A 22,071-nucleotide genomic window follows, 5' to 3' on the forward strand; every position below is an offset into this window, starting at 1 on the left:
CGTCTATACAACACAAGTGAAATGAGTTCCACCAATCAATATTCTGTGTTAAGAATCGTCACTGACTCTGCAGTTTCCAGCTCTGTAGAGCGTTTTAGCATCTTTTAGCTCAATGTTTTGGATTTACAGCCCAGATTCTGGCTGATTTGGTTCGCTCTGACTGCTCTCGCCAACTCCGTTTCCAATGAAAACAAAACAAAGCTCTGTCAACCCCACTTTACGTTACCTGCCGTCACCACCTGACAGACAGTTAGCCGCTAGCTGCTAAACCTAGTGCAGCAGGTCACTACAAGATCACCAAGATAGAACCAAAACCAATAGAAAGGGATGTTTGTTGTCTCATGGATATACAGTGTGCAGCCTGTCAGCCTGGCATTGCTAAGGGAGCTGGGGTCCAGGACCCCCTGTGATAGATCTGAGGGGTCACAGGATGATTCATATACAAACAAGCAATCAGTTTAACCAAATTATGTTTTTTTTCTGATTTGCATCCTTCAAAAGAGAAATAATCACTTACATCCACCGAGGCCATGACCTGTGGAGAAGGGTCACAAGTAGACATTTCAAATGGTCACAAGCCAAAAAAGGTTGGAGACCACTTCCCTAAGGACTCCTGCAGATCCTGGACCAGACTTTGGAAACATGGGCTCAAGCCTGCTAAATTGCTTCCATTAAAATTAAAGCTTGTGGACTGACGTTTATTCTTTTTCATCTAAAGAGCTGCATTCGGCCTGATGCACTATAGCGAAGCACAACATTAGAATTAGATTTCTTATGATATGAAATATAAAAACCTAAAGAAAAAGGTCAAATGAAATACCATGGAGATAAATCTGTGCAGTCCGAGCGGTGGAAAGCTGAATTTTCTTCCAAGTAATAACAGCGTTCACTTCTTTGTCACCGGGGAAATGGTCTCTCGCCTTCTCTGAAAACTAATAACGGACAGCGACTCTCAGGTTTCACGCTCTCACCAGGCCTCTCTGCACCACTCGACCATTTCCTGTCCTGTGCGGACGAGAAAGTGACGACAGTTTGGACAATGACAGGCTAATTATTTTCTCCTCTGTGCTCTGCCACGGTCTCACCGTTGGTGGACTGACGGTTGCCTCTTTGAAACAGACCTGACACAGTTCAGGAAACCAGGCTGCGAAGGCGATACCTGTCGACAAATGAGTGAAGGCTGCTGCACCGGACTCACGGTGTGAGGGACTGGAGCGTAACTCATCTGACGCACTCAGAAGCACTTGTGTGATGCATGCATGTAACTGAAAACACAAAGAAATTAAAAGATTTTTATGAAGTGAATTATCTGTACAGTAACTGACAACATGTTGGATGTTTCTTGTCTGTGCTTCTTGCTTTCTGATAATCCTGATGAAAGACTGACCATTGTGTATTAAAAACTATGTCAAGCAGACATGGGTCAAAATGTGGTTAACAGTACTTCCTGCTTGTTGCTCAGTTCAGTTGGTAAAATGTTGCATCCCAAACGGACAAATTAACCATGATGGAAAAATAACTAAAAGCAGATTAAACATTCTGACCCTTGTCTCGTTTTCAGATGTCTGGCTCAGGCTGACTCTTTGAAATGTTTTGAGTATTTCTAACATGTAAAATGAATGCTTCAATGAAAATGTTTGACAAAATAAAACATGAGAAATGTATGGCCTGAACTGTGACTGCATCCATGAGGTGAGCTCGGATGAAAGCGACAGCGTTCAGACGACTCCACGGCTGCACGTCTTCATTCTTGGTGTTATGTTCTGTGCTGCAGCACCACCTGCTGGGCGATTCCATTATGGCGGATTTAGACGTTAGCCATGTAGGCAGAGAGGAGACCCAACACATCAGCATTATTACAGATCAGATTTTTACAACTAAAGCAACAGATTTGGCTCTAATTTATTGAAAGGCCCTGAAAAACTATTTTCTACTTCAGATTGCTTCTATGGTAACGGGCTCTTAAATCAGAGGACACCAATCAGGATGTAGCATATTTGCATTTTGTTTAACTGTAGCTGTTTCCATGTGACTGTCAATCAAATCTAACCAAACCACACCCACTGACACAGTCATGATGAAGAAGATTGGCAGACTGGAGTTTTTGAGTGGTAAACATAAATTTAATGATACCTAAAGGTGTTTTTTTCTTTATCTAGTCATGAATTTGCAATGTTGTGGAGAAATTTTAAGAAACCAGGTTGACGATTGTATTAATTAGTGTGGTGATAATTGTCAGTTCAAACACTGAAATTAGCATAAAATATATCAACAGGTACTCATTGTGGCCAAAAGTATGTGGACACCACTGGTTTGGGATTATTTTCCTGTTTTGTTCTGGACCTCTTAGATCTAATTAAGGGGACATTACTTGGATTTTCTGCTCTTGTGGCTTAATGGGGGCAAAACCCTGTATCCCAAAATCTGACGGGAAGGCTGACACCAGCAGATTAATGATTACGAGTTCGGAATGAGATGTTAAACGATCACATTCAGTATCACGCATGTTTGGCTATAAAGAGTATTTCTGCAAAAACCACAGCTCCACACAAAGTCTCTTCAGGTTTGTTCTATTAGTATTTTATTTACATAAATATTTCAGGTGTGTTTGTTGAGGGCGGCTGGGAATCCCAAAATGACACTAACAGACAGAACATGGTGATGACACAGTGGGACTTCATTTCTTCTCAGGGGCCTCACCAGCCTCCAGTTTGGGTGCAGCCTCTTTGGGCTCTCGGTGGGCGGGGAACACCTCCCAGGGCGTGTTCAAGTCAAACTTCCTGAACTCCTGCGACAGCTCGACGGGCTCAGCCACCACACGCTTCACCTCGTCATCATAACGCACCTGCACAGGGAGGTTTAATGTTCTCAATGCTCTGAGTTTTTTCAGTGTTTTTATGATGAGTGTTGATACATTTCAAGGACTGAAAACTGGAAAATATAAAAACAAAAAGCTAAACTACATGAGAAGTTTATCCTGTGATGACATCATGATCGTATCATCTCTTTTCCCCGGAGTGTGAAGTGATCATCGTCGGACAGAGGGAAGTAAAATAAATGAATTTGTGTACTGTCTTGATATTAATAATTTATTCTTTCAAGGAAGTTCAGTCTCAGGGAGGATCTAGACCATAAATTATTCTCTCTGCACAAACTATCAAGGATTTCCAAGGCTTGTGGGAACCCTGAATTTATCATCACGAGCTGAATAAATAAAAATCACAGGAGAGTTTGAGTGTCTGGGCACAGCTTTCATCCTGCCTGTCTCAGTGACACCCTGCCAATACGACTTCGTTTATATTTGGAGGATGCCAATGAGTCACACAAATAAAGCTGACGGCTGCACTGAGCGCGCGTGTCTCTGGCAGCACTCACCTCCACGTATCCTGAGAGAGGGAAGTCCTTCCTGAAGGGGTGACCCTCGAAGCCGTAGTCTGTCAGAATACGCCTCAGGTCCGGGTGGTTGGCGAAGAATACACCATACATGTCCCACACCTGTACAATCACACACACACACACACTTTAACTCTCAGGCTGTTTGTGTCATTGCCAGATTGCGGCATCACTGACCAGTGTTACTGTGAAGAAAGTGGAACTGAATAAACGCTGTAATGACTCTGGCTGGGGGCTGCACTCACCTCCCTCTCGTACCAGTTGGCAGCCTTGTGGACCGGGACTGCAGAGTCCACTGGTGTTAACTCATCTGCGTACGTCTTGACGCGAATGCGAGAGTTGAAGCGTAGCGACAGGAGACTGTAAACAATCTGTAACGCAGCACAAACGTTATCACGATAAATACATGCAGACAGCTCGTTTAGATGATACGCGTATTAGATTACCAGGGCGGCCTCTTTGCATCCACGTTTAAACTCCAAACATTAAACATTTAGTTCTAGAGGAGCATGAAGGTTGACAAATGATGCCTTTCTGTTGAAGTGCTGCTGTGAGGACAACGTGCAAACAATCAACATAGCGATGGATTTATAGGTCGGTGTAAAATTACAGCTTCTGTCTGGAACAACACTGCTGCTACACTACACAGACGTGTCATGTTTTATTAGGCAGAGTTGGGCTTTCATCATAACCTGAAGTGGTTAGACTGTTGCATTTACTTTAGATGGAGACAGAGTTGATGTGAGGACATGTGGAATGGAAATGATGTAAAAAAAAAAAAATCACAAATACAATTTTTATGCGTGTGTGTGTGTGTGTGAGCTACCTCAAAGCGGTTCTGCCTTGTTGGGATGTCGACAGCAGTCAGGTCAATCATGTTCCTGAACTGGCTGTTGGTGTGGTCCCTCAGGAAGGTCAGCACAGGGATAACTCCGTCAGGATGGATCATCACCTCCAGCTCATTGTAACAGGTAACCTACACACACAAAGACACACAGACACACACACACACACACAGACAGACAGACAGACAAACACACACACACACACAGACACACACACACGAGAAACATTTAAGACCAGCTGAAAAGGCTACAGAGACAAACTGAAACTTTTTCTGTCCTCAGTCATGGGTTAGGGTCCACTCAGGCCTGTTGTTTTGCAGATCACACTCAAATGTTCCTGTTTCTTTATGTGTCACAACCATCCACACCTGCAAGATATTTTACTGCACCCATCAACTGTGAATCAGGCTGCAATCTGCCTGTCTTCATCTCATGCATCAGCTCTGATTTACTAACAACATGTAGATACATGTGACAACTTTGGCTGATTCCAACATTAGGCTAACTTCAATGCACTAACACAAACTACACACTAAAGTCCCTTTGGTCATTCAAGCAGGAAGCAGCACAAGAGGAGGAGGAGCTGAGAACTGACCTGGACCTGCTGGACATATTTGGGCATCATCTCAGACACGTACTCCCCAAACGCAGCCAGCTGATTGTGAGTGACGGCATCTTTGGGCCTGACGGTGGCTGCATGAAGGACAGAGGAGACAAGAAGTTTAAAACGACGGAAGGACACAGCAAGCGCTCTCCTAGCAGACATTTTGACATGTCAGTTAATATCCACTCTTCATTATTCTGAGGGATAAATCTTTGGGTTGCTTAACAACACTGACTGATGTTCTGAATGTTTCTTCAAAAGACTCTTCCAAAGGGATCAAAATACTGTCTCTGCTGCACAATACAGATTTTAGTCTGTTTCCCAAATTGTGACTTCATTTCCTGTTACAGACAAAGACGGCAGACATGACATCTCATTACTCGTTTTGTACAACCCAAGACAAATAACATGCAGGTGTGCACGATAACAGAAAATATTGGGACATAACAAATAAAAAACTGATGATACAACTTTTTCCACTTTTGCTTAAAGTCATATAAATTTAGCAAATATGTTGAAATGAGTTATGCAGCGGACAGAATAGATATGTTTTTATCCAAGTGCAGTTAAAAGACCTTGTGGAGTTTTTAAGAACATCAGGGACGATTAGCTCTGTGACTTGAGTGTAATGATCGTTATAGACAGATCCACCTGCTATGGGGGGACTTGGGGTGGGCTGCATACCAGTATCTGCCACTATATGGATTTTGCAACACTGTCATTACTGTGAAAAATGTTTTAGCGTTTGCAAATAATGTGCTTTACTGTGGTGGCTTAATATACAGGTAGAGGGCTATGCACATACGAATAGAACTGGAGTCACATCCAGTGACGAGCATTTCCCTCGCTATAACAACGACTGAAGAACAAAGATGTGACGGAAACATTGGGAGCAACACACACCAGTTTCACTGTTGTTGGCTGCAAGAAGCAAAACAAAAGTCTTCATTGACTCCCACCATCTGAGGAAGTGGAGACCCAGTGGATTAAATGATGGAAATGTCCCCAGAACAACAACAACTAAAAAAACTGGTTAGCCTGTTGAATTTTGCATTGGGACATTCTGCAGCTAATGTGGCTAATGTGGCTAGTAGCATCTATTGTAGACCCAACGACTGGAGCAGTGTTGCCGTATTTAATATTGCAGGACAGTCAGGGAGTAGTAGTTTGGATGTGTGAAACTGCTCTGTGGTACACTGACTATTGCACTTTTTTTCTGCCAAGTAAATGCTGTTTAGATGCCTAATTCTACCCTTTGTTTAACTATGACAATGAATCACATTACATTTACTAATCAACCTATATTGTGCAGCAGGTAACTCCTTCTAAAACACTTAATCTCATTTTTGGGCCCAATTTACACATTTGTTTTTTTGTTCTTTTTTGTTTTGTTTTTTATGTTTATGTTTTTATGTTACCTTACACTTCCAATAGAGTGAAAAGAGGTAGAATCCTGTTACTTTTGTAATACTGTGATAATATTATATTGTCCCCATAAAATCAAAACAAATTAAAAAAAAAAACACTGTTGTAATTTTTAGGTCATATATAAGGGAGTCCTTCTGTTTACACCCATTTCCTCACATACAACCCATCTTGAGGACCTTATCCTGTAGCTGAAAGTTTGCTTTGATGGCTCATTAATTTTAGATGAATTGGAATAAATCAGCAGACTCATAGTAACCTTTGAGTTTAGGGGGTCGTGTAGCTCTCGGGCTCGAGGGCGCTTGCACAAGCTTGTGTGTGTTAAGAGAGAGAGATCAGTGGGCCAGCCACCCTCTATGAGTGCTGGGAAACAGTCTTATAGTGCCAGCATCAGTAGTGTGTACTCACGGCTGGTCTCGGTGGTAGAGCTCTGCAGCCTGGTCTGCTGCTGGAGGAGACACGAAGTCCTCGCAGCTGGAAAAAAGCATGAGGATGGAGTCAAAGAGGAGAATAAACACGCTGCTAACAACTGAGTCTGCACAGGATTTTAGATATAATGTGAGCAACATGGCAAGAATATAGCAAAGACTTGTCAAAAACGCACCCAGAACAAGTATGTCCAACTGTTTATGTTGCCTAAATATCATCACATAAACAATCTGTTATTCAGATCCGTGGAGGCTAACGCTAAGTTAGCCTTAGCTAGCTCGAAGGTCAAACCTGAGACATTTGACGGCTGAAAATTTTCAGTGGCAAGCAAAGGCACGCAGAGTCCAACAAATCACTGCAGCAACCATCGTTTACAAACTCAAACGAGTATTTAGTCATCTTACCGTTAAAACTCCTTCCAAGACCTCCGCGGACAAACCGAACCAACGACGCCGCCATGTTTGTTCCGCTCTTCTTCGGGCAGACACACGACTGTTGGCGGTCTGTCGCCTCCTGCTGGGCCGGAGGAGAAATGCCGTCCGTGAAATGCAGTGAGTACATTAATTGACAGCCTTACCAACAAAATCAGAATTACTTTAAATCCTAAACTTCGATTACTACAGGGAAATATGTCTCTGTGGCAGTAGTGCAGGCTTATGAACCTTCTTTTTTACAGCTAATATGTATATATAATACGCACGTTTAAATGTTTTATATACTTTGGGGAAGTTAAAATGTCAAATGCAGCAGTATTTTTAAATACTGATCATGTTTTGTTTTTAAAATTTTGATCTGAATATTAATAACTAAAGCTGTCAAACAAATGTAGTGAGTACAAAGTACAATATTTGCCTCTGAAATTCACTAGAGTAAAATTATAAAGCAGCAGAAAGTGAAAATACTTGACCAAAGTACAATACTTGAGTAAATTTAGTTATATTCTACCACTGATAGCATTTAACATGATCATATATCCATGGTGGAGAAATCTAATATACCATATTTTTATAAGATCAGATTTTATATCATGTTGGCTGTAGCCAAAAAAACAAAACATAGGTAAGTAGAACAACATTCCCATCTGAAATCTGAACAAACGGGATGACGATTCCCCGTATATACTGACTTTACTCACTAGAACTGCTTTCATGCACGTGCGCACACACACAGACACATACACAGTATATGTATTTGCAAGTAACATCTAGATACTGAAAATAACGCAAACAAGAGACTGCATTTGTCACACAGATATTTTTATTACAATATTTCAAAGTTATGAGGCACCATAGCAAACAAAGATAAACTGAAATAAAGTCTTTACACACAATAATAATTTGATTGCTGCATTATGCAGTAACGTGTCCTCGTCTTGTTGTGCCACTGCAGTCCAAACAAGCACATGACAGCTCGATTAAGTGGAGTATTTTTATTATTACAGTCACAAACAGTCGACTTGCTTATAGAATCTGAAAGCATTTTTGACTGAAACAGGATGATGCAGGAAAAAACTGTTCAGATAATTTAAAAGTGTTTTAATTTCATTAAACATAATTCTGAACTTCAGAAAGTCCTGATATAAAATGAAAATGTCTCAGCCACAAGCAGGACACCAGGAGCTGACTGATATGTTGTCAATGAACGACTAAGACTTAACATTTCTGAGTAAAACTCATAAGAATTTGATTTAAAAACCAGTGGCTCTTTCTTCTGTGGGTATATGTTATGATATGGAGGACTGGCTGAAACAAACCGCTGTGCGTCACCGTGGCTTTACACAAAGCTCTGAGTCGAGACTTCCAGCTGCTTTGGGAACAAGACGAGATGTGAGCCCCCGCCCTGCTCTCAGCCGGACTGTCCACACACCTGCTGGTGGTATTTCCTCAGCATCTCCAGCTGAGCCGAGCGCACCAGGACGTGCGGCCGAACGGACGCCAGCTTCTGGCAGGCCTCCTCTGGAGTCCAGCAGTGTAACTGTCAGCAGGAAAGTCACAATCAGAGTTAGTTAAATCAAATATTCTTTTTTTTCTGTGCTATCCTTCTACTTAAAACTGCTGATGGAGCGCAGAGCCGACGCTGCGACCTCCCACAGTCACACACTGACCCGAATGAGGTACGCAGCAGCCAGCGTGGCGCTGCGCGAGCGCCCGGCCTTGCAGTGGACGTACACGCTGGTTCCCTGCTCTCGGTGCTGCAGGGCGAACTCCACGCCTCGGTGCAGGTTCTCCAGGCTGGGAACGCCGGTGAGGTCAACGGTGCTCAGCCTCAGCTGCTCCACCCCCGCCGTCCGCCACTCCTGCCGCCAGCATCAAATGCATCAATCAGTCGTTAACGACTAATGAATATGTAAAGGAAGGAATCAACCTCGGTTCTGCTGACACTGTTAGAAATCAGCCTGAGGTGCTCAACAGTCTGGTTTCCAGATCTGGTGACGATCTGGTTACATATTATAGCTGCTTCATCCTCACATGCAAGAAGCTGGAACTAGCATAGATTTGTTTTTTTCTGCTTGAAAACATATCTGAAACAATTAATCGATTATTAAAATGGTTGTTGATTCATTTTCTGTTGACTGACTAATCAATTAATTGATTATTCATTTCAGCTATAATCCAGTCACCAATAGTTCAAACACAGGACGTTAATTTGTTTCTCTTGAGGAGAATCACAGCAGACATGTCGGCTGATAAAATAAAAACACTTTAAAACTTATTCCTTCTCGTTTACTTTGTCAATGTTGTTGTATTTCAAAAGAAGTGAGGAAATGGCTAATTTAGCTCACACAGTCGTTCACATGCACACAATTACTGTAGTTCCTGCAGTGCTGCTGGATCACACACACACACACACACACACACACACACACACACACACACACACAGAGCTGAATCTTCAGTTTCAGGCTGGAAACACAGACGAAGTGAACTCACTTCAGCGGAGTTGCAGAAATATTTGGTCTCATACATCTCGTTCATGGTGATGACCCCTCGAACGTTTTCTGTTTCTACCAGCTGCAACACAACAAACGGCAAACATCAGTTCTCACAGTTGATGACCCTAAACTAAGACCAAAAGATTTCATTTTTTATTACAATGGCCAATTTACTTTAAATATCTGAGCAGATGCCAACAGCAGCAACTACTTTTGAATTGACCGGCCCTAACTTGTATGTATGTTACATGCATGTATGTATATATGTTACAGAGAATTGGGCCTGAAGCTGTTATTTCAGTACTTCAGGGAATCAAAACAGGATTCATAACTAAGTCTTCACTCACATTGAAGCCTAAAAGAAGCTTAGACAAACTGTAGACAGAGAACAAATACTGTAAAAGACACAACAGTTGCTGAAAAACAGAATTTTGTGTCTGACCTACTTATGAAATGAAGACGCCCACTTCCCCGAGGTGAAGAAAAAAAGTGCATTAATGACAAGAACACAAATACTCATGGTGGGTGAAAATTCTGAAGAGTGAAATAAAGAGTGAAAGTCTTTATGAGATAATAATATTAGAATTGCAGCTGATAACTAGCTGCACAATAACTGAATAATCTCATTATTTTCTCTGTCAATCTTTATGTCACAACTTGAAGTCCAGAGAGATGAATTCAACTCACTTTATTTAGCATCAAAAGCATCAGATCTTCATATCTGAGCTTGGCAAATGACTTTAACATAAATTGTCTTTTAAAATAATTTATATTCTAAGGTTTGTATTAGTCCTGACTGTTTTTCGTTTGCTTTCCACATCAAAATGAGCTTCCATGATAACACCTGTTTCTCTTACGGTTCAGTCTCCCTGATGGCTGATAAGTAACCAACACCAGGAGAGCAGGGCTGGCAGGTCACCACCGCCCCCAGTGCAGGCCACCACAGCCGGTCTAAAAACTTTTAACCTCCTGGTAAAGTTGAGCTCGGCGGTGGAAGGAGAGAGAAGAGACAGAGAGCCTGCTGCTCAGTGTTAGCTCCTGAGGCTAATGTGAGGCGGTCTGACCTGCGTGGTCATGGATCTGAACGGCAGCGCTCCGAGGATGACAGTCTCGTCCACTCGGTCAAACCACCGTCTCGACGACACCTTCTCCATGACAACATTGTAGGCTAACGTCGGGTAGAAAAGCAGCCTTGCTAACGCTCCGGACATGACTAAGCTAGTTTCAGAAAATAATGTAAAAAAAAAAAACAACTGAGCTCCCACAGTCGAACAGTTTCTATCGGCTATACTACGTTACCGTGACCGGTGTATCTCACCCCCACACTGATGTCTGACCCGTTAGCCGGTTAGCATGTGCTCTTCTATAGGTGAAGTTCCTCCTCAGGCAGGTGGTTCCGGTAACACGACTTCCGGTGTAAATCCTTCAAAATAAAATCTGTTGTTGAGCGCAATTTATTATTTATTATTGCTGCACTGCACTCGAATTGTATTTCTGGTCTATTCCACGTGTATTTCATTTTGCTTTATTTCATCTAATTTTTTTTAAATCGAATTTTGTCTATTTTATTCTGTTTCTTAATGTTCAATCTCATTTCAATGCTTTTCTTTGCTCATGTAAAGCTGCTGTGCCTGAAATGCCAGAAATAAATAAAGCTGACTTGTCTTGCCATGGATTCCTTGTGATATTTTTAGGGCAATATTTTAATATATATTTCAATTGATCAATTTGTTACATGTTCTATTTATTTGTTTTATTGAATATTATTTGTATGGCCAATGTTAAAAAACAACAAAGCAAACATCGTGCTGTGTACCAGATCTGTATCTTTATTTTCAAACCACATTAGCCTACAAGGTGCGTCTACATAAGGAAGAAAAGAGTGGATGGAAATAAGACATAGAGAAGACATAAACCAAAAATAGAAGGACCTGAGTACAAACCAATTACCATTACAAAAATCAAAATAAAAAAAAGTGGGGTTTTTTTGTGTGCTTCTGAAAGTTGTATACTGGATTAGATTCTTTGGACTTTATGGGATTCTGTCTCAGAGTCCAGGATCAAGAACAAATTGTTGATTATTTAAATGTCAATTACTAAAGAAAAAAGTGAGCTTCTGATTGGATTTAGACAGAATGATCAGTTCCCTGTCAAAGATCTACAGAAATCTGAAGGAAGTTGAGCAGCTAGCAGCCATGGGCCCAGATATGTTTGATAAGAGTTGGTGGAGAGACCAAACCAGAGTTAAAAAGACTAAATATTGGACTGGAATTTATTGGGTGGCCAGAAACTCTAATGCAAAGATTGCACTGATCTGATGCTCAGTGTGTAAGTTGGCAGTAAATTTACTAACAAGTGAACTATACACACCTTTTGAGGCAACAGTGCTGCATATCAGGGTGGTTTCTATTTCTTCAAAAATCATTCAATGTAGCTTTAAACCTATTATACCTATGTTCTTACCCCACTTTGAGCAATAAAGCATCGCTAATTTACCTCATGAGACTCAGCTTGTGGATGGACAGACAACCCAAAAACATAATGCCACATCAGTTCAGTTTATCAATTTGAGGAAATTCCCTTAAGGTGTTCCTGAGATATCCCAGCAGGACTGGGACAGACGGACGATTGTTATACTTTGAAATGATTCAGTGTTGGCGGATTACACCCATATATTTGTTTTCAATATTATTATTATTATTTTGTTAGAAAGAAAATTGCTTTTAGTTTACCCATGTGTCTTCCATTTTTGTCCCAGTCTAGCAGCGAGGCTGTGACAGTTCAATTAATGAGGAACTCTACCAGATAACTGAAAACCTTCCAGCTTTTTCAGACAGACCAATGACTGAAGGCCAGGTATGCAAAAATGCAGTGTGGATGGAAGGCTAACACAAGCTAATCTGGTAGCCCGTTGGACAAGTAACAAGACAAAGAAAGCAGCCAGAAGTCTGCTTGTCTATCATAGTTTCAAAGCCCACTGAGACTTAATCAGATAACAGCTGCTCATGTTTAATCAACACTAATTCAATTCAGCAGCCTCCATTAACAGTTTACCTAAATGTTATCATTAGTCTGTCCTGCGTACTAAAAGCGAACAGCAGACCGGTCTTGAGCTATCTGTCACTTCAGATTGTGGCAAAGTTTCATTCGCATTATTACACTGAAGCCCATCACCGATTAAAATCCTGATTAAAAAAAAAAAAATCCTTTTTTGACATAAACTCAACTGAAAACAGAACAAATATATTTAATGTTTTTGTAATGCTTGTAATGCTGTAATGTAAATTTCTGCTTATTCTGAATCTGATGCAGCAACACGTTTCAAACAAGTTGGGACAGGAGCAGCTAAAGACTGGGAAAGATGTGGAACGCTCCAAAAACACCTGTTTGGATCATTCCACAGGTAAACAGGTTGATTGGTAACAGGTGACAGTATCATGATTTGGTATGAATCATCCTGGAAAGGCTCAGTCCTTCACAGTGAGGATGGAGCGAGGTTCAACACTTTGTCAACACATAATTGGATAAACGAGATTAATACATGGACTCAGAGACAGTTCAGAAAAAATAGTTTGGTTGCAAGTGATAGAATTCTGTTTTTATTTACATTTCACAGAGTCCAGACTTGGAATCAGGGTTGTAGTTAGCATTTAGCTTTAATTTTGAGATGTTAATCGTTCAACTTCAGCTTGTATACAAGACTTATCACAGTCCAAAAGACCTTCAAACAAGAATCTGCTGACACTGCGGTCAGAGGTTGATCTACTGAAGAGTTTGAAATCCAAGCTATTGTCACACTTTGTATTGATTAGATTCTTCTTGGCTGCAGCGGAGCCAAAAGTCTGTGTGTAAAATGAACGTTTGATTGTGAAATCTACAACGTTGTGTCAACAGTTAAATCGGATTTACTCACACCTGACAAACTTCATGAGGCTGAATTGGTCAAAATGCCTTTATAGATACGGTGCTATGTGCTAATAGATTCCAGCTGTATTTGCTAAATGTTTGTGGTAAATTTGCAAACTATTCAGCTAAACTATTTAGCTCGACGCTAAAATACAAAAAAAACTGTGAATCCTAAAAAAATACAATCAGTCTTGGTTTTTTTTAAGTGAAAATGTATTTATTATATTCTGACAAGCTTTTCCAAATCAGCCATGCTAGCATGCTAAATTCATGTGATTTAGCTATATATAAACTGCTGTGCAGCACCAGTCCATGACATTCTTTAACTAACAGTCTAAACGGCCTGTTTAAACAACTAGCATCTTTGTCAAACAGTGACCCGTCTATGAAGAGAACAGTGGAGAGAGAAATATATACACAAATACATAACGCATGTGTAAAAATAGATTTGGATGGAACAGTGTATGTGTGTGTGTGTAAAAATACACAATGTGCTGCTATGTATTTTCTAAAAAAAAAAAAAAAAAAAAAAAAAAGTGCAAAGTACTCATATAATACATTTGGCCTGTAACCCCAGATTGCATAACTTTAGAAAACTAAACTTTCTTTTATTTCTCTTTTAAAAAATGTGCAGCACAAGATGCAGCACACATTTATTACATCTCAATAACTGGCAAAAATGTAGAGCCAACGTAGTGTCAGTCTAACTCAGGGTACAAACTTTTTTTTTCTTCTTACAGATTTTTCCAGCAACGCTGAAGACGACAGACTCAGCAACTGACAACAGATTCCTTGTTTATCGCCGACGTAACACTTAATATATTATTACCTTCATTTACATATAAAAGGAGAGAGCAGAGAAAGGTAGTGAGATCAGGACTTTGTTGGAAGGACTTCGGTATGACAGCTGATGCATTTACCATCAGGGTGCAGAGGTCACAGGTTGGTGGTGGTGGAGTTCAGGATGCCGTGCTGGATCTTGGAGTTAGAGGTCTTGGACAGGTCTCGCTGTGGAAACAGAAGAAACTGTTATGGTTGATTCCTCGTGTGTAATGTGACAATATGAGGTAGAGACGATGCTCAGAAGCAAACAGGCGCTAACTTAGTCCAAACCACTGTTTGACTGAAATTGCTGTTTAAGTAAATGCAACAACAAAAACTAAATGCACGTTTTCTCCATTAAATAAAAACAAAGCTGTGAGACCAATGACTGAAAACACAGTGGCAGGTGTAAAAAGGGTTTAGGAAGACAGAGAGATGCAGGAGTAATGATGTGTCAGAGCGTTGAAGGGTGTCAGAGGTTGTGGTGTGAGGCCACATTCAGACCATCCTGAGCCCTGCGTGAAAAAACACTTGGGTCTGGGTCCAGACATTTGAATCCACTCAGTCCAGTGAACTGACTGATTTGTCTGGCATCAGGACATGAAGTAGCGGTGTCTCGGTTGAGAAAGCTGCTGGGGGACTAATCAGTGCCACGGGTGAGACTGACGCAGTAAAAACAGTGGAGACTGCTACAGACAAGACAGACGCTGCTAAATAACACCTCAGCAAAACCAGTATGTCGGCATGGCGACGCACCAGTGTCGATTGAAAATAACATTAGATTCAGGTGGATAGAAGTCAGACAGAAGATGGAAACCATAAAGAACAAACGCACAAATATGTCAGGCTAACTAACCTACAAACACACAAAGCTTCCAAAGCTGTAAAATCACATCTCAGCTTTATGGTGTCTGCGGCGCCCACAAATTCACAGCTCTGTTGCTCAAACTGGATTTCCTGCAGCGTATTGGATGTCTCACCGGTACCTGAAGAAGCACGCCTCCTCCATGTTTTTTCACGCAGGGCTGACTTTGGCCTGAATACCTGCTAGCTGTGCACATTGAACCTAAACCAGCATGATGAGTTGCTCTTTCAGGGTAACTCTCTTTGATTAGAGCCATGCAATCGCTGAACGTTAACAGGATTAGTCAGAAGTTACACAAGCTGTTAGGATTCCAAACACACCTTGACTGAACAGATTCAGTGTTGACCAAGTCCCTCTACAATATAAATTTACATCATTAGCATTCAATCATCCTCTACAATACACGTCAATGTGTTGTTGCACAGAAATGAGGAAAAAGACACAAAGAGAGAGAACAGATTAGAGACAAAAGTGTAAATTACCACAAACTCTGAATATGTGCTGGCAACAGAGGCCATGCTGAAGTTACGCTGTGGACTAGCAGGGGTCAGCAACGCACCACTCAGGGGAGTCCCCTTCAGCTGAGCCTCATTCTCTTTGTTACAGCCCTGCAGCCGTGGGTGGGGGGGCTTCCCGCTGCCTGGCGTCCGTGCTGCTGGAGTCTGGAGGACACACAGCAGGAGACAAGTGTCAGCTATCCTGCTTAACAGAACAATACAGCGATCAGTTAAATGGACAGAGAAATAAATAGAGGAAGGCAGAACGATGCACCCCTCCCTATGACCCCAATCACCAGGAGAGTGAGAACAGCACAGGAAATAACATATTTACTAGCTCACATTCAGCAGACGTTAAGGAAAAGTCTCTGTATGAGTGAGAAGGAAAACACAGGTCATGCATTCCCCAAAGCACCTGTATGTGTCCCAGTGTGGTTCAGGTACAGTGTGATTCAACACGGTTCAGTGTAAAGAAGAGCACAGAGCACAAAAAGTCAGTATTACTGTAAGTTTATTGGCCTGGCTGTGATTCTGATGTCAGAGTGTGCCATGCTTTGAAATGTTCCTTTTGTAAATGTGAAACGGTATATCATGATTTGTCATGTGACCATCTGTGCTGTTGTTCTCCATATGGTCTGAGCAGCACGTGGTGGAGGACACCTACATAAACTAATTAAAGAAACAATCAGTCCACATTTCATTCACGCGTATGGCGTCTCTGATGAAGATCTCGTTAAAATGTCTTTTACAAAGCTTGCCGGGAGTGTTCAGATGATTCCCCCGTGACCTGCTGTGATGTGCGTATAACTTCCACTTCTTCCATCTTGATTGCACCAACCTTGTTCGCTGAGAGAGGTGGGCGGGGCACAGGTGAGCGACAGATAGTTCCACCATAGACAGAGCGCATGGTGCTGTTAGAGGTGGCGCTAAAAATGCTGGAGGTCGCGTTAAACTGATGAGACACAGAGGCAGAGGGTTAGTGCTGACAGCCAGGAGACTGACGAGGCCGAGTTTAAGAATTCACACCACGACCACAAACGTGAGCCACAAACTGTTTTTGCCACCTTTCTGGATTTATTTGGCGTAGCGCTGCCGAGGAATCTGCGTTTGGTGGGCGTCCGCACTGCTGTCCCGTACAGCATGTCCTCCTCCGTCTGTTTGCTCTTCTTGAGATGCTGTTCGGAGTTTGTCGAGAGAAAAGTCAACACATGTGCCAGAGATCAAACAGGCTCGGCCGATAATACGACAGGTTTCTTTGTTTACCCTTTCTTGCTTCTCCTTCTCTTTCTCTATTCGGTGCAGCTCCCATCGTTCCTCCACATACTGCAGAAACCTCTGGTTGTTGACAAGAAACTCACGACCCTGTTCACCTTCCCACACATCAATCTGGGCTTTTAATTGCTTTTCAAGCTGGAAAAACAAACAGACACATGATGATGAGTTGCTGAACGAAAGGACATTTTCAGGTCAGTAGATGATAGGTGGCCGTGTGTTACCTTGGGCAGACTTTTATGCAGCTCAGACCTCTGTTTCTCCTCTTTCAGAAGATTCCCTCCTCTGTTAGTGAATCTTGTCGGATCTGTGGCTTTTTTCTGGGAATGACAATTTCATTTGCAATTTCAAAATACTTTTTCTTTAAATTGTAGCTGGTCATCTGTTAGCTCTAATGGGCTCTGGTTTAGCTTCTCTACCAGCTTCAGACGGATTATTGGGCTGGGAGGTTTTGTTGCTACTTCTTCATTTCCTTCCCTTCAGACTCACCTCCAGCTCCAGGAAGAGGCTCCAGCTTTCTTCCCATTGGTGAACTCCATCGAAAAGCTCCTTGTGATCCTCATAATGCTGCTTCAAGCGCTGGATCTCAGCATCGTGCAGACTCAGCAGCTCTTCAGTAAAATCCACTAAAAACAATCAGAGTCTTAGCACCTCTCTGAACTCCAATTTTCTTCTGATTAAGACTAAAATGTCAAACAAAGAGAACCCACCGCTAAAATATGGTGTGAACGCCTGCCGCTGGTCAGTGCTGAAGAAGCACTTTTCCCAAAACACAGCAATCTCAGAGCGGATGGCGTCGGTGACGTTGCAGATGTTTAGCAGTTTAAGCTCCTCCAGACGCTGAACTTCAGCTTGTAGCTGTGGAAGAAAAAGAAAGAGTCAGCTGAAAAGCAAAACAACTGCTACAGCGCTGACAGTCTTAACTGACCATGAACAGAAAAAAGAAAGATGGATGAAGGAGGAAGTGGAATCTTCTCACCGCTTCCAGGTTCCTCTTCTTGGATGTGACCATGTGGTCGTTGAAGGCCTCTCTCTCCTGCTGGGGCACCTGCAGTCTGTTCCACAGCTGCTGGATCTTCTCTCTGTGACTCTCACATATCGCCTCATTCTCCGCCTTGCGTTCCTCCAGCTGCAGGATCAACAGGACACAAAGTTGCATCAGTTACCAACTCGGCTGGTGGAACTGTGACTCTTCAACACGTCCGTCCAACAGATTTAAATTCAGGCGATAACGGCGCCGCAAACTCTCAAGACCTGTTTGGAATTTGTGGGAAATGACTTGAATGAATAAATGAATTAATACATAAATTAATACATAAATAAACCTTACCTGACAAACGAGCAGTTTGAGTGATGTAATATTGTCTCTGGAGAGGCAAAAAGAGTCCTCGTCCTCACAGACGACGTCCTTCTCGAAGCTGGTCTCGGGGGCGTGGTCCAGCTCTTCCATGTACAAGATGATCTGCCGCTTGAGGTCCATGAACTCAGCATACCGCTTGGCCTGAAAACAAAAGAGCAGGACAATGCAGATTAAATCGTGTTTATGACAAAAGTTTAAAGCATTAAAACTCTTAAAAATTTAAATTTCAGAGGCATCTCGCATTCAGGAGCGCATTAGAACATTTTAACCCAGTGTGAGGGACGCTTTTTTTGGCGAATCCAGCCTGCACGTTTTATCCTGCAGCCTGTCGGCACTCAGTAGCAGCAAATTGTGACGCATCAGGTTGCAAATAAACACTCAACAGATTACCTTGAGTAATGTGATTACAGTACAGTACAGTTCAACGTTATCATTTAGAAGAGGATGTGGCAGCTCCAGGATAAGTGACAAACATTTTTCCTTTAACATTAATTCTCATGTCCCGTGAAAGAAAGACACAACTATGATCTTAAAGCCATTTGATGAGACTTTCAATTAAAGTATCACTTGTCAGGTGAAAAAATGATACCTCAGTGATACCAGCTGTCATTCAACTGAGATAATCAGCCTCGTCTCAGTATTTCCAACCATGGATTTTGATCGTATGTCACTGCTTTTGAAAAGTGTTCATCCACATAAGAGGGTTTGAATTTCATCAACCTAGTCTGTCTTTGAAACATTTCAACGCTCGCTCCTCTGTTAGGCCAAAAGATTGTGATGATAACATGAAAATACATGCATTATTGAGCTGAAACTTCACCAATCCACAGTGTCAACAGGGGTTTTTATTAATAAAGAAGGTCTACTTTATTAATACCAACTATAGCTGTACACATGAATAAACAGCCATATTCTTACTACATGACAGTAAAAATGTACCCAAGACAATATTTGACATCTATTTTTGAATCTAAAACAGGCCCGGCCAGAATTCCTGCATTGCTGGGTTCACTGGCTGAGTGTTGGGGTATCACAAACCAGTCAAAATAACTGAACAGCTGAGGTGCAGATGTAACAAAGCGAGCCCCCACCTTCTCTGCGTTCTGGTTAGCGATGTGCTGGCAGAAGTTCTCCAGCTGCTCCAGTGAGGGCACGGAGTCTGGAGAGATGCCGTAAGGCATGGAGCACAGGATGTCGCACAGGTCCTGGTCCTGGTCCACCAGAGCCTTCAGCTGCTGCATCCGCCGAGTCTTCTCCTTCATCAGAGCCTCCAGCTGAGTGCGGATGTTCTTCTCTTGCTGGAGCATGCTGATACCGTTCTCCTCCTGAGCACACAGAGGAGATAACGACAAAGTCATTAACACAAGATGCTTCTCGAGCCAACTATCACACAAACTAATAACTACAACTGCTCAGAGGCAATTTTGTATCAACTTGGGTTAAAAATCTTTTTTAAACGAAACAAAAACATACTGAGTGAGCAGATTAATGTTATGAATTAACAGAAAAAAAAATAGAAATATCTGGATGAAATCTAGACTCAGCAACTTTATTCTGCTGGTGGTGTTAAGAAGATATGTTGTGTTTTTAACACTGAATATGTTCCAGTTGTCGTTACCTCAAACACAGGCAGCTGAAGTTCCAGGTAGAGTTTCTCCATTTCTGTCCTGCATGTTTGAATGCTGTTTATGAGCCTCTTTCTCAGGGATTCCTCTTCTTTGATCATCATATCTAGTAAGCTCTGGTGGATAAATACAACAAAATAAAATCAACATTATGCAGATGGATTTGTGCAAACATTAAAGTTTTTGCCACTGTCCAGTAACCAATACTTCGAATGGGCATTTCGGCTAATATAACAGATGCACATATTTTTTATTCATTTCAATCCCACCATAAATCCAGTTTCAAGCTGACCTCTTATACAGTAATACTGGTGCAAATATAGAGAAAGCAATCCTTCATTGGTACCTGTTCTAGCTTAGTAATACTCACTATCTGTCTTAGTTTTAATTACTTAATTAGTTTAAGTAGATTTTTTTTCAGATGTTTTTCCTTTGTCAATTTATATACTAGAAGGCTCAGTGTAAGACACTGTTGTTTCAGGGGAAAACAAGTTTTTGTACATTTTAAAAAGGGAAATCTGTTGCCTTTATTCACCACAAAGGGTTTTTAAAAAGCACAGAAAGTTAAATATCAGTGTTCCTCCTCTAGCATTGGTGTGTAAATGCAACAGCAACAATGCAAATATCAATCGCCTGCTGCAATTGTAGTTAAATGAATGAATCACCCACATGGCACGTCTGTGATGAATGAGCCATTACTTTGATATCAGTCCAGATCAAATGAATGAGATAAATGACAGGGGGTGCTGGGGGATATATGGAGCACCACAACTCAACAAAACTGTCAACATTTTTCAGCTCTGTCACTCGGGATGAACATTTATCTCTGTCAACATTCCTGAGATAGATCAATGGTAAAATCAGTCCATCCAGCATATGTGACAGATGATAAGTAGGAAATCACAGTGCAGATGTGGTGAATACATATTATGGTCATCTGGAAAAGCATTACAAGTATATTTTTCCCACTGTGAAAATGCCCTAATCAGTACATCTTGTTCCTAATTGTTAATTAGCAGATGTTTTAGACTCTTGAATGTCAATATGACCCTTAAAGTATCAGTCAGGATCTAGTGAATGTCAATAGCTGCAACCCAAAACTAAAACTTCCGCTTTGTTGGCCAATGAGCAGGCGTCTGCAGCTCAGTGTGGTTTCACTCACGATTGTTGTGTTGCTGTGAAAGCCCCCCCTCACCACCCCCGTCCTCTGCTGAAACCTGTTCACAGGCCAAGAGGCATTATCTGAACCGAGGAAACAGCAGGTTTACCGCAGGATTCATCACATGTTTACAGCCATCATCATGTCCGTGTGGTACACCCGGTCTCACCTTGATGTGGTCCTTGACAACATTAGTTCGCTGTAGTCTCTGGTCCTCTGGGATTCCGATTTCCTCCCAAATGTCCTTCAGATGGCACAGCGCTTTATTCAGGCACGACACCGACTCGGCTGCGAGCACCTCGCTGCGAAGACGGACAGCCAGCGAGAGACACGGTCAACTCATTAATCAAACAACAAAGTCACTGAAAACATGTAAACCAAAGAAAACACACAGAGAACTCACTCGTCTGATCTAGCTAACAGACGTTAGCGTTAGTTTAGCTAATGTTAGTTAGTTAGTTAACGCTAAGTGGATCAGCCACTTGCTATCGCATCTATTTTACATCATTAACAAACATTATTTTGCGTTTTACAACCCGACTCCCTGGTGGAAAATGTTTTGACCTTACCTCCTTCTCATCGTTGATGTCCAGACTCTGTTGCGTGTGTTGGTATAAAAGTATAAACGATCAAAACTTGTTAGACAAGCGGAGCGTCGCCTCTCTGGCAGCTCTCAGTTCAGTCCGTTTGTACACAGTTCAAAATACGCTCATACCGGCGTTCTGCTCTCTGATTGGCTCATTCTGCAGTTGCGCGTGCTGTGTCAAATCAGCGTCGGCCGCTGGACTTCGTGGACTTGAGCGTTCAGCCCCGCCTGTCGTCCTACAGGGAGACCCGCCCATCGCCGAACAACTCATGAACAAAAACAAACACACCGGTGTCATGGAGGGTGTGGTGATGTAGCTTAGCAGCAGTTTGACACTTCATGCAACAATGA

At 41.9% G+C, this 22,071-nt stretch overlaps 3 protein-coding genes across 7 annotated transcripts; all 3 read right to left on the reverse strand.

Annotated features, from left to right (window-relative positions):
* Positions 1-2,564: 2,564 nt before the first annotated feature.
* On the reverse strand, positions 2,565-7,188 carry ndufs3 (NADH:ubiquinone oxidoreductase core subunit S3). Its single transcript, XM_041935021.1, has 7 exons — positions 7,101-7,188; positions 6,676-6,741; positions 4,834-4,931; positions 4,220-4,369; positions 3,639-3,764; positions 3,376-3,495; positions 2,565-2,845 (listed from the first exon to the last, which is right to left on the reverse strand). Exons 1-7 carry the CDS (start codon positions 7,153-7,155, stop codon positions 2,678-2,680), a joined length of 783 nt encoding a protein of 260 aa, XP_041790955.1. The 5' UTR covers positions 7,156-7,188; the 3' UTR covers positions 2,565-2,677.
* Positions 7,189-7,944: 756 nt separating this feature from the next.
* Positions 7,945-10,855, reverse strand: ptpmt1 (protein tyrosine phosphatase mitochondrial 1). The gene is made up of 4 exons (XM_041935033.1): positions 10,693-10,855; positions 9,627-9,707; positions 8,801-8,992; positions 7,945-8,670 (listed from the first exon to the last, which is right to left on the reverse strand). The coding sequence occupies exons 1-4, from the start codon at positions 10,837-10,839 to the stop codon at positions 8,542-8,544; spliced, it is 549 nt and encodes a 182-aa protein (XP_041790967.1). The 5' UTR covers positions 10,840-10,855; the 3' UTR covers positions 7,945-8,541.
* Positions 10,856-14,076: 3,221 nt separating this feature from the next.
* On the reverse strand, positions 14,077-21,824 carry prc1b (protein regulator of cytokinesis 1b). 5 transcript variants are annotated; one of them, XM_041936531.1, is made up of 15 exons: positions 21,704-21,824; positions 21,304-21,436; positions 19,969-20,091; positions 19,442-19,675; positions 18,321-18,491; positions 17,970-18,119; positions 17,701-17,848; positions 17,480-17,616; positions 17,215-17,310; positions 16,982-17,128; positions 16,783-16,893; positions 16,557-16,670; positions 15,781-15,883; positions 15,542-15,576; positions 14,077-14,542 (listed from the first exon to the last, which is right to left on the reverse strand). In XM_041936531.1, exons 1-14 carry the CDS (start codon positions 21,712-21,714, stop codon positions 15,557-15,559), a joined length of 1,698 nt encoding a protein of 565 aa, XP_041792465.1. In that variant the 5' UTR covers positions 21,715-21,824; the 3' UTR covers positions 14,077-14,542; positions 15,542-15,556. The 5 variants fall into 5 exon arrangements, with proteins under 5 accessions (XP_041792465.1, XP_041792431.1, XP_041792446.1 ...); XM_041936497.1 differs by having other exon boundaries at positions 15,704-15,883; XM_041936512.1 differs by lacking the exon at positions 16,557-16,670 and having other exon boundaries at positions 15,704-15,883.
* Between the last annotated feature and the right edge of the window lie 247 nt (positions 21,825-22,071).

Source organism: Chelmon rostratus, chromosome 1, assembly GCF_017976325.1.
Source record: "Chelmon rostratus isolate fCheRos1 chromosome 1, fCheRos1.pri, whole genome shotgun sequence".
In the NCBI taxonomy this organism is placed as follows: Eukaryota; Metazoa; Chordata; class Actinopteri; order Chaetodontiformes; family Chaetodontidae; genus Chelmon; species Chelmon rostratus.

Excerpts from the sequence above, each read along its gene's own strand:
- ndufs3 (XM_041935021.1), bottom strand. The coding sequence starts at position 7,155 with ATGGCGGCGTCGTTGGTTCGGTTTGTCCGCGGAGGTCTTGGAAGGAGT. Across the intron at positions 4,932-6,675 it reads CTCTACCACCGAGACCAGCC|CCACCGTCAGGCCCAAAGAT; the intron begins GTGAGTACACAC and ends TCCTTCATGCAG. Across the intron at positions 4,370-4,833 it reads AATATGTCCAGCAGGTCCAG|GTTACCTGTTACAATGAGCT; the intron begins GTCAGTTCTCAG and ends TTGTGTGTGTAG.
- ptpmt1 (XM_041935033.1), bottom strand. The coding sequence starts at position 10,839 with ATGTCCGGAGCGTTAGCAAGGCTGCTTTTCTACCCGACGTTAGCCTAC. Across the intron at positions 9,708-10,692 it reads TCAGATCCATGACCACGCAG|CTGGTAGAAACAGAAAACGT; the intron begins GTCAGACCGCCT and ends GTTGTGTTGCAG. Across the intron at positions 8,993-9,626 it reads ATTTCTGCAACTCCGCTGAA|GAGTGGCGGACGGCGGGGGT; the intron begins GTGAGTTCACTT and ends TGCTGGCGGCAG.
- prc1b (XM_041936497.1), bottom strand. Across the intron at positions 17,311-17,479 it reads GCCTCTTCCTGGAGCTGGAG|AAAAAAGCCACAGATCCGAC; the intron begins GTGAGTCTGAAG and ends TGTCATTCCCAG. Across the intron at positions 17,129-17,214 it reads TGCATAAAAGTCTGCCCAAG|CTTGAAAAGCAATTAAAAGC; the intron begins GTAACACACGGC and ends TTGTTTTTCCAG.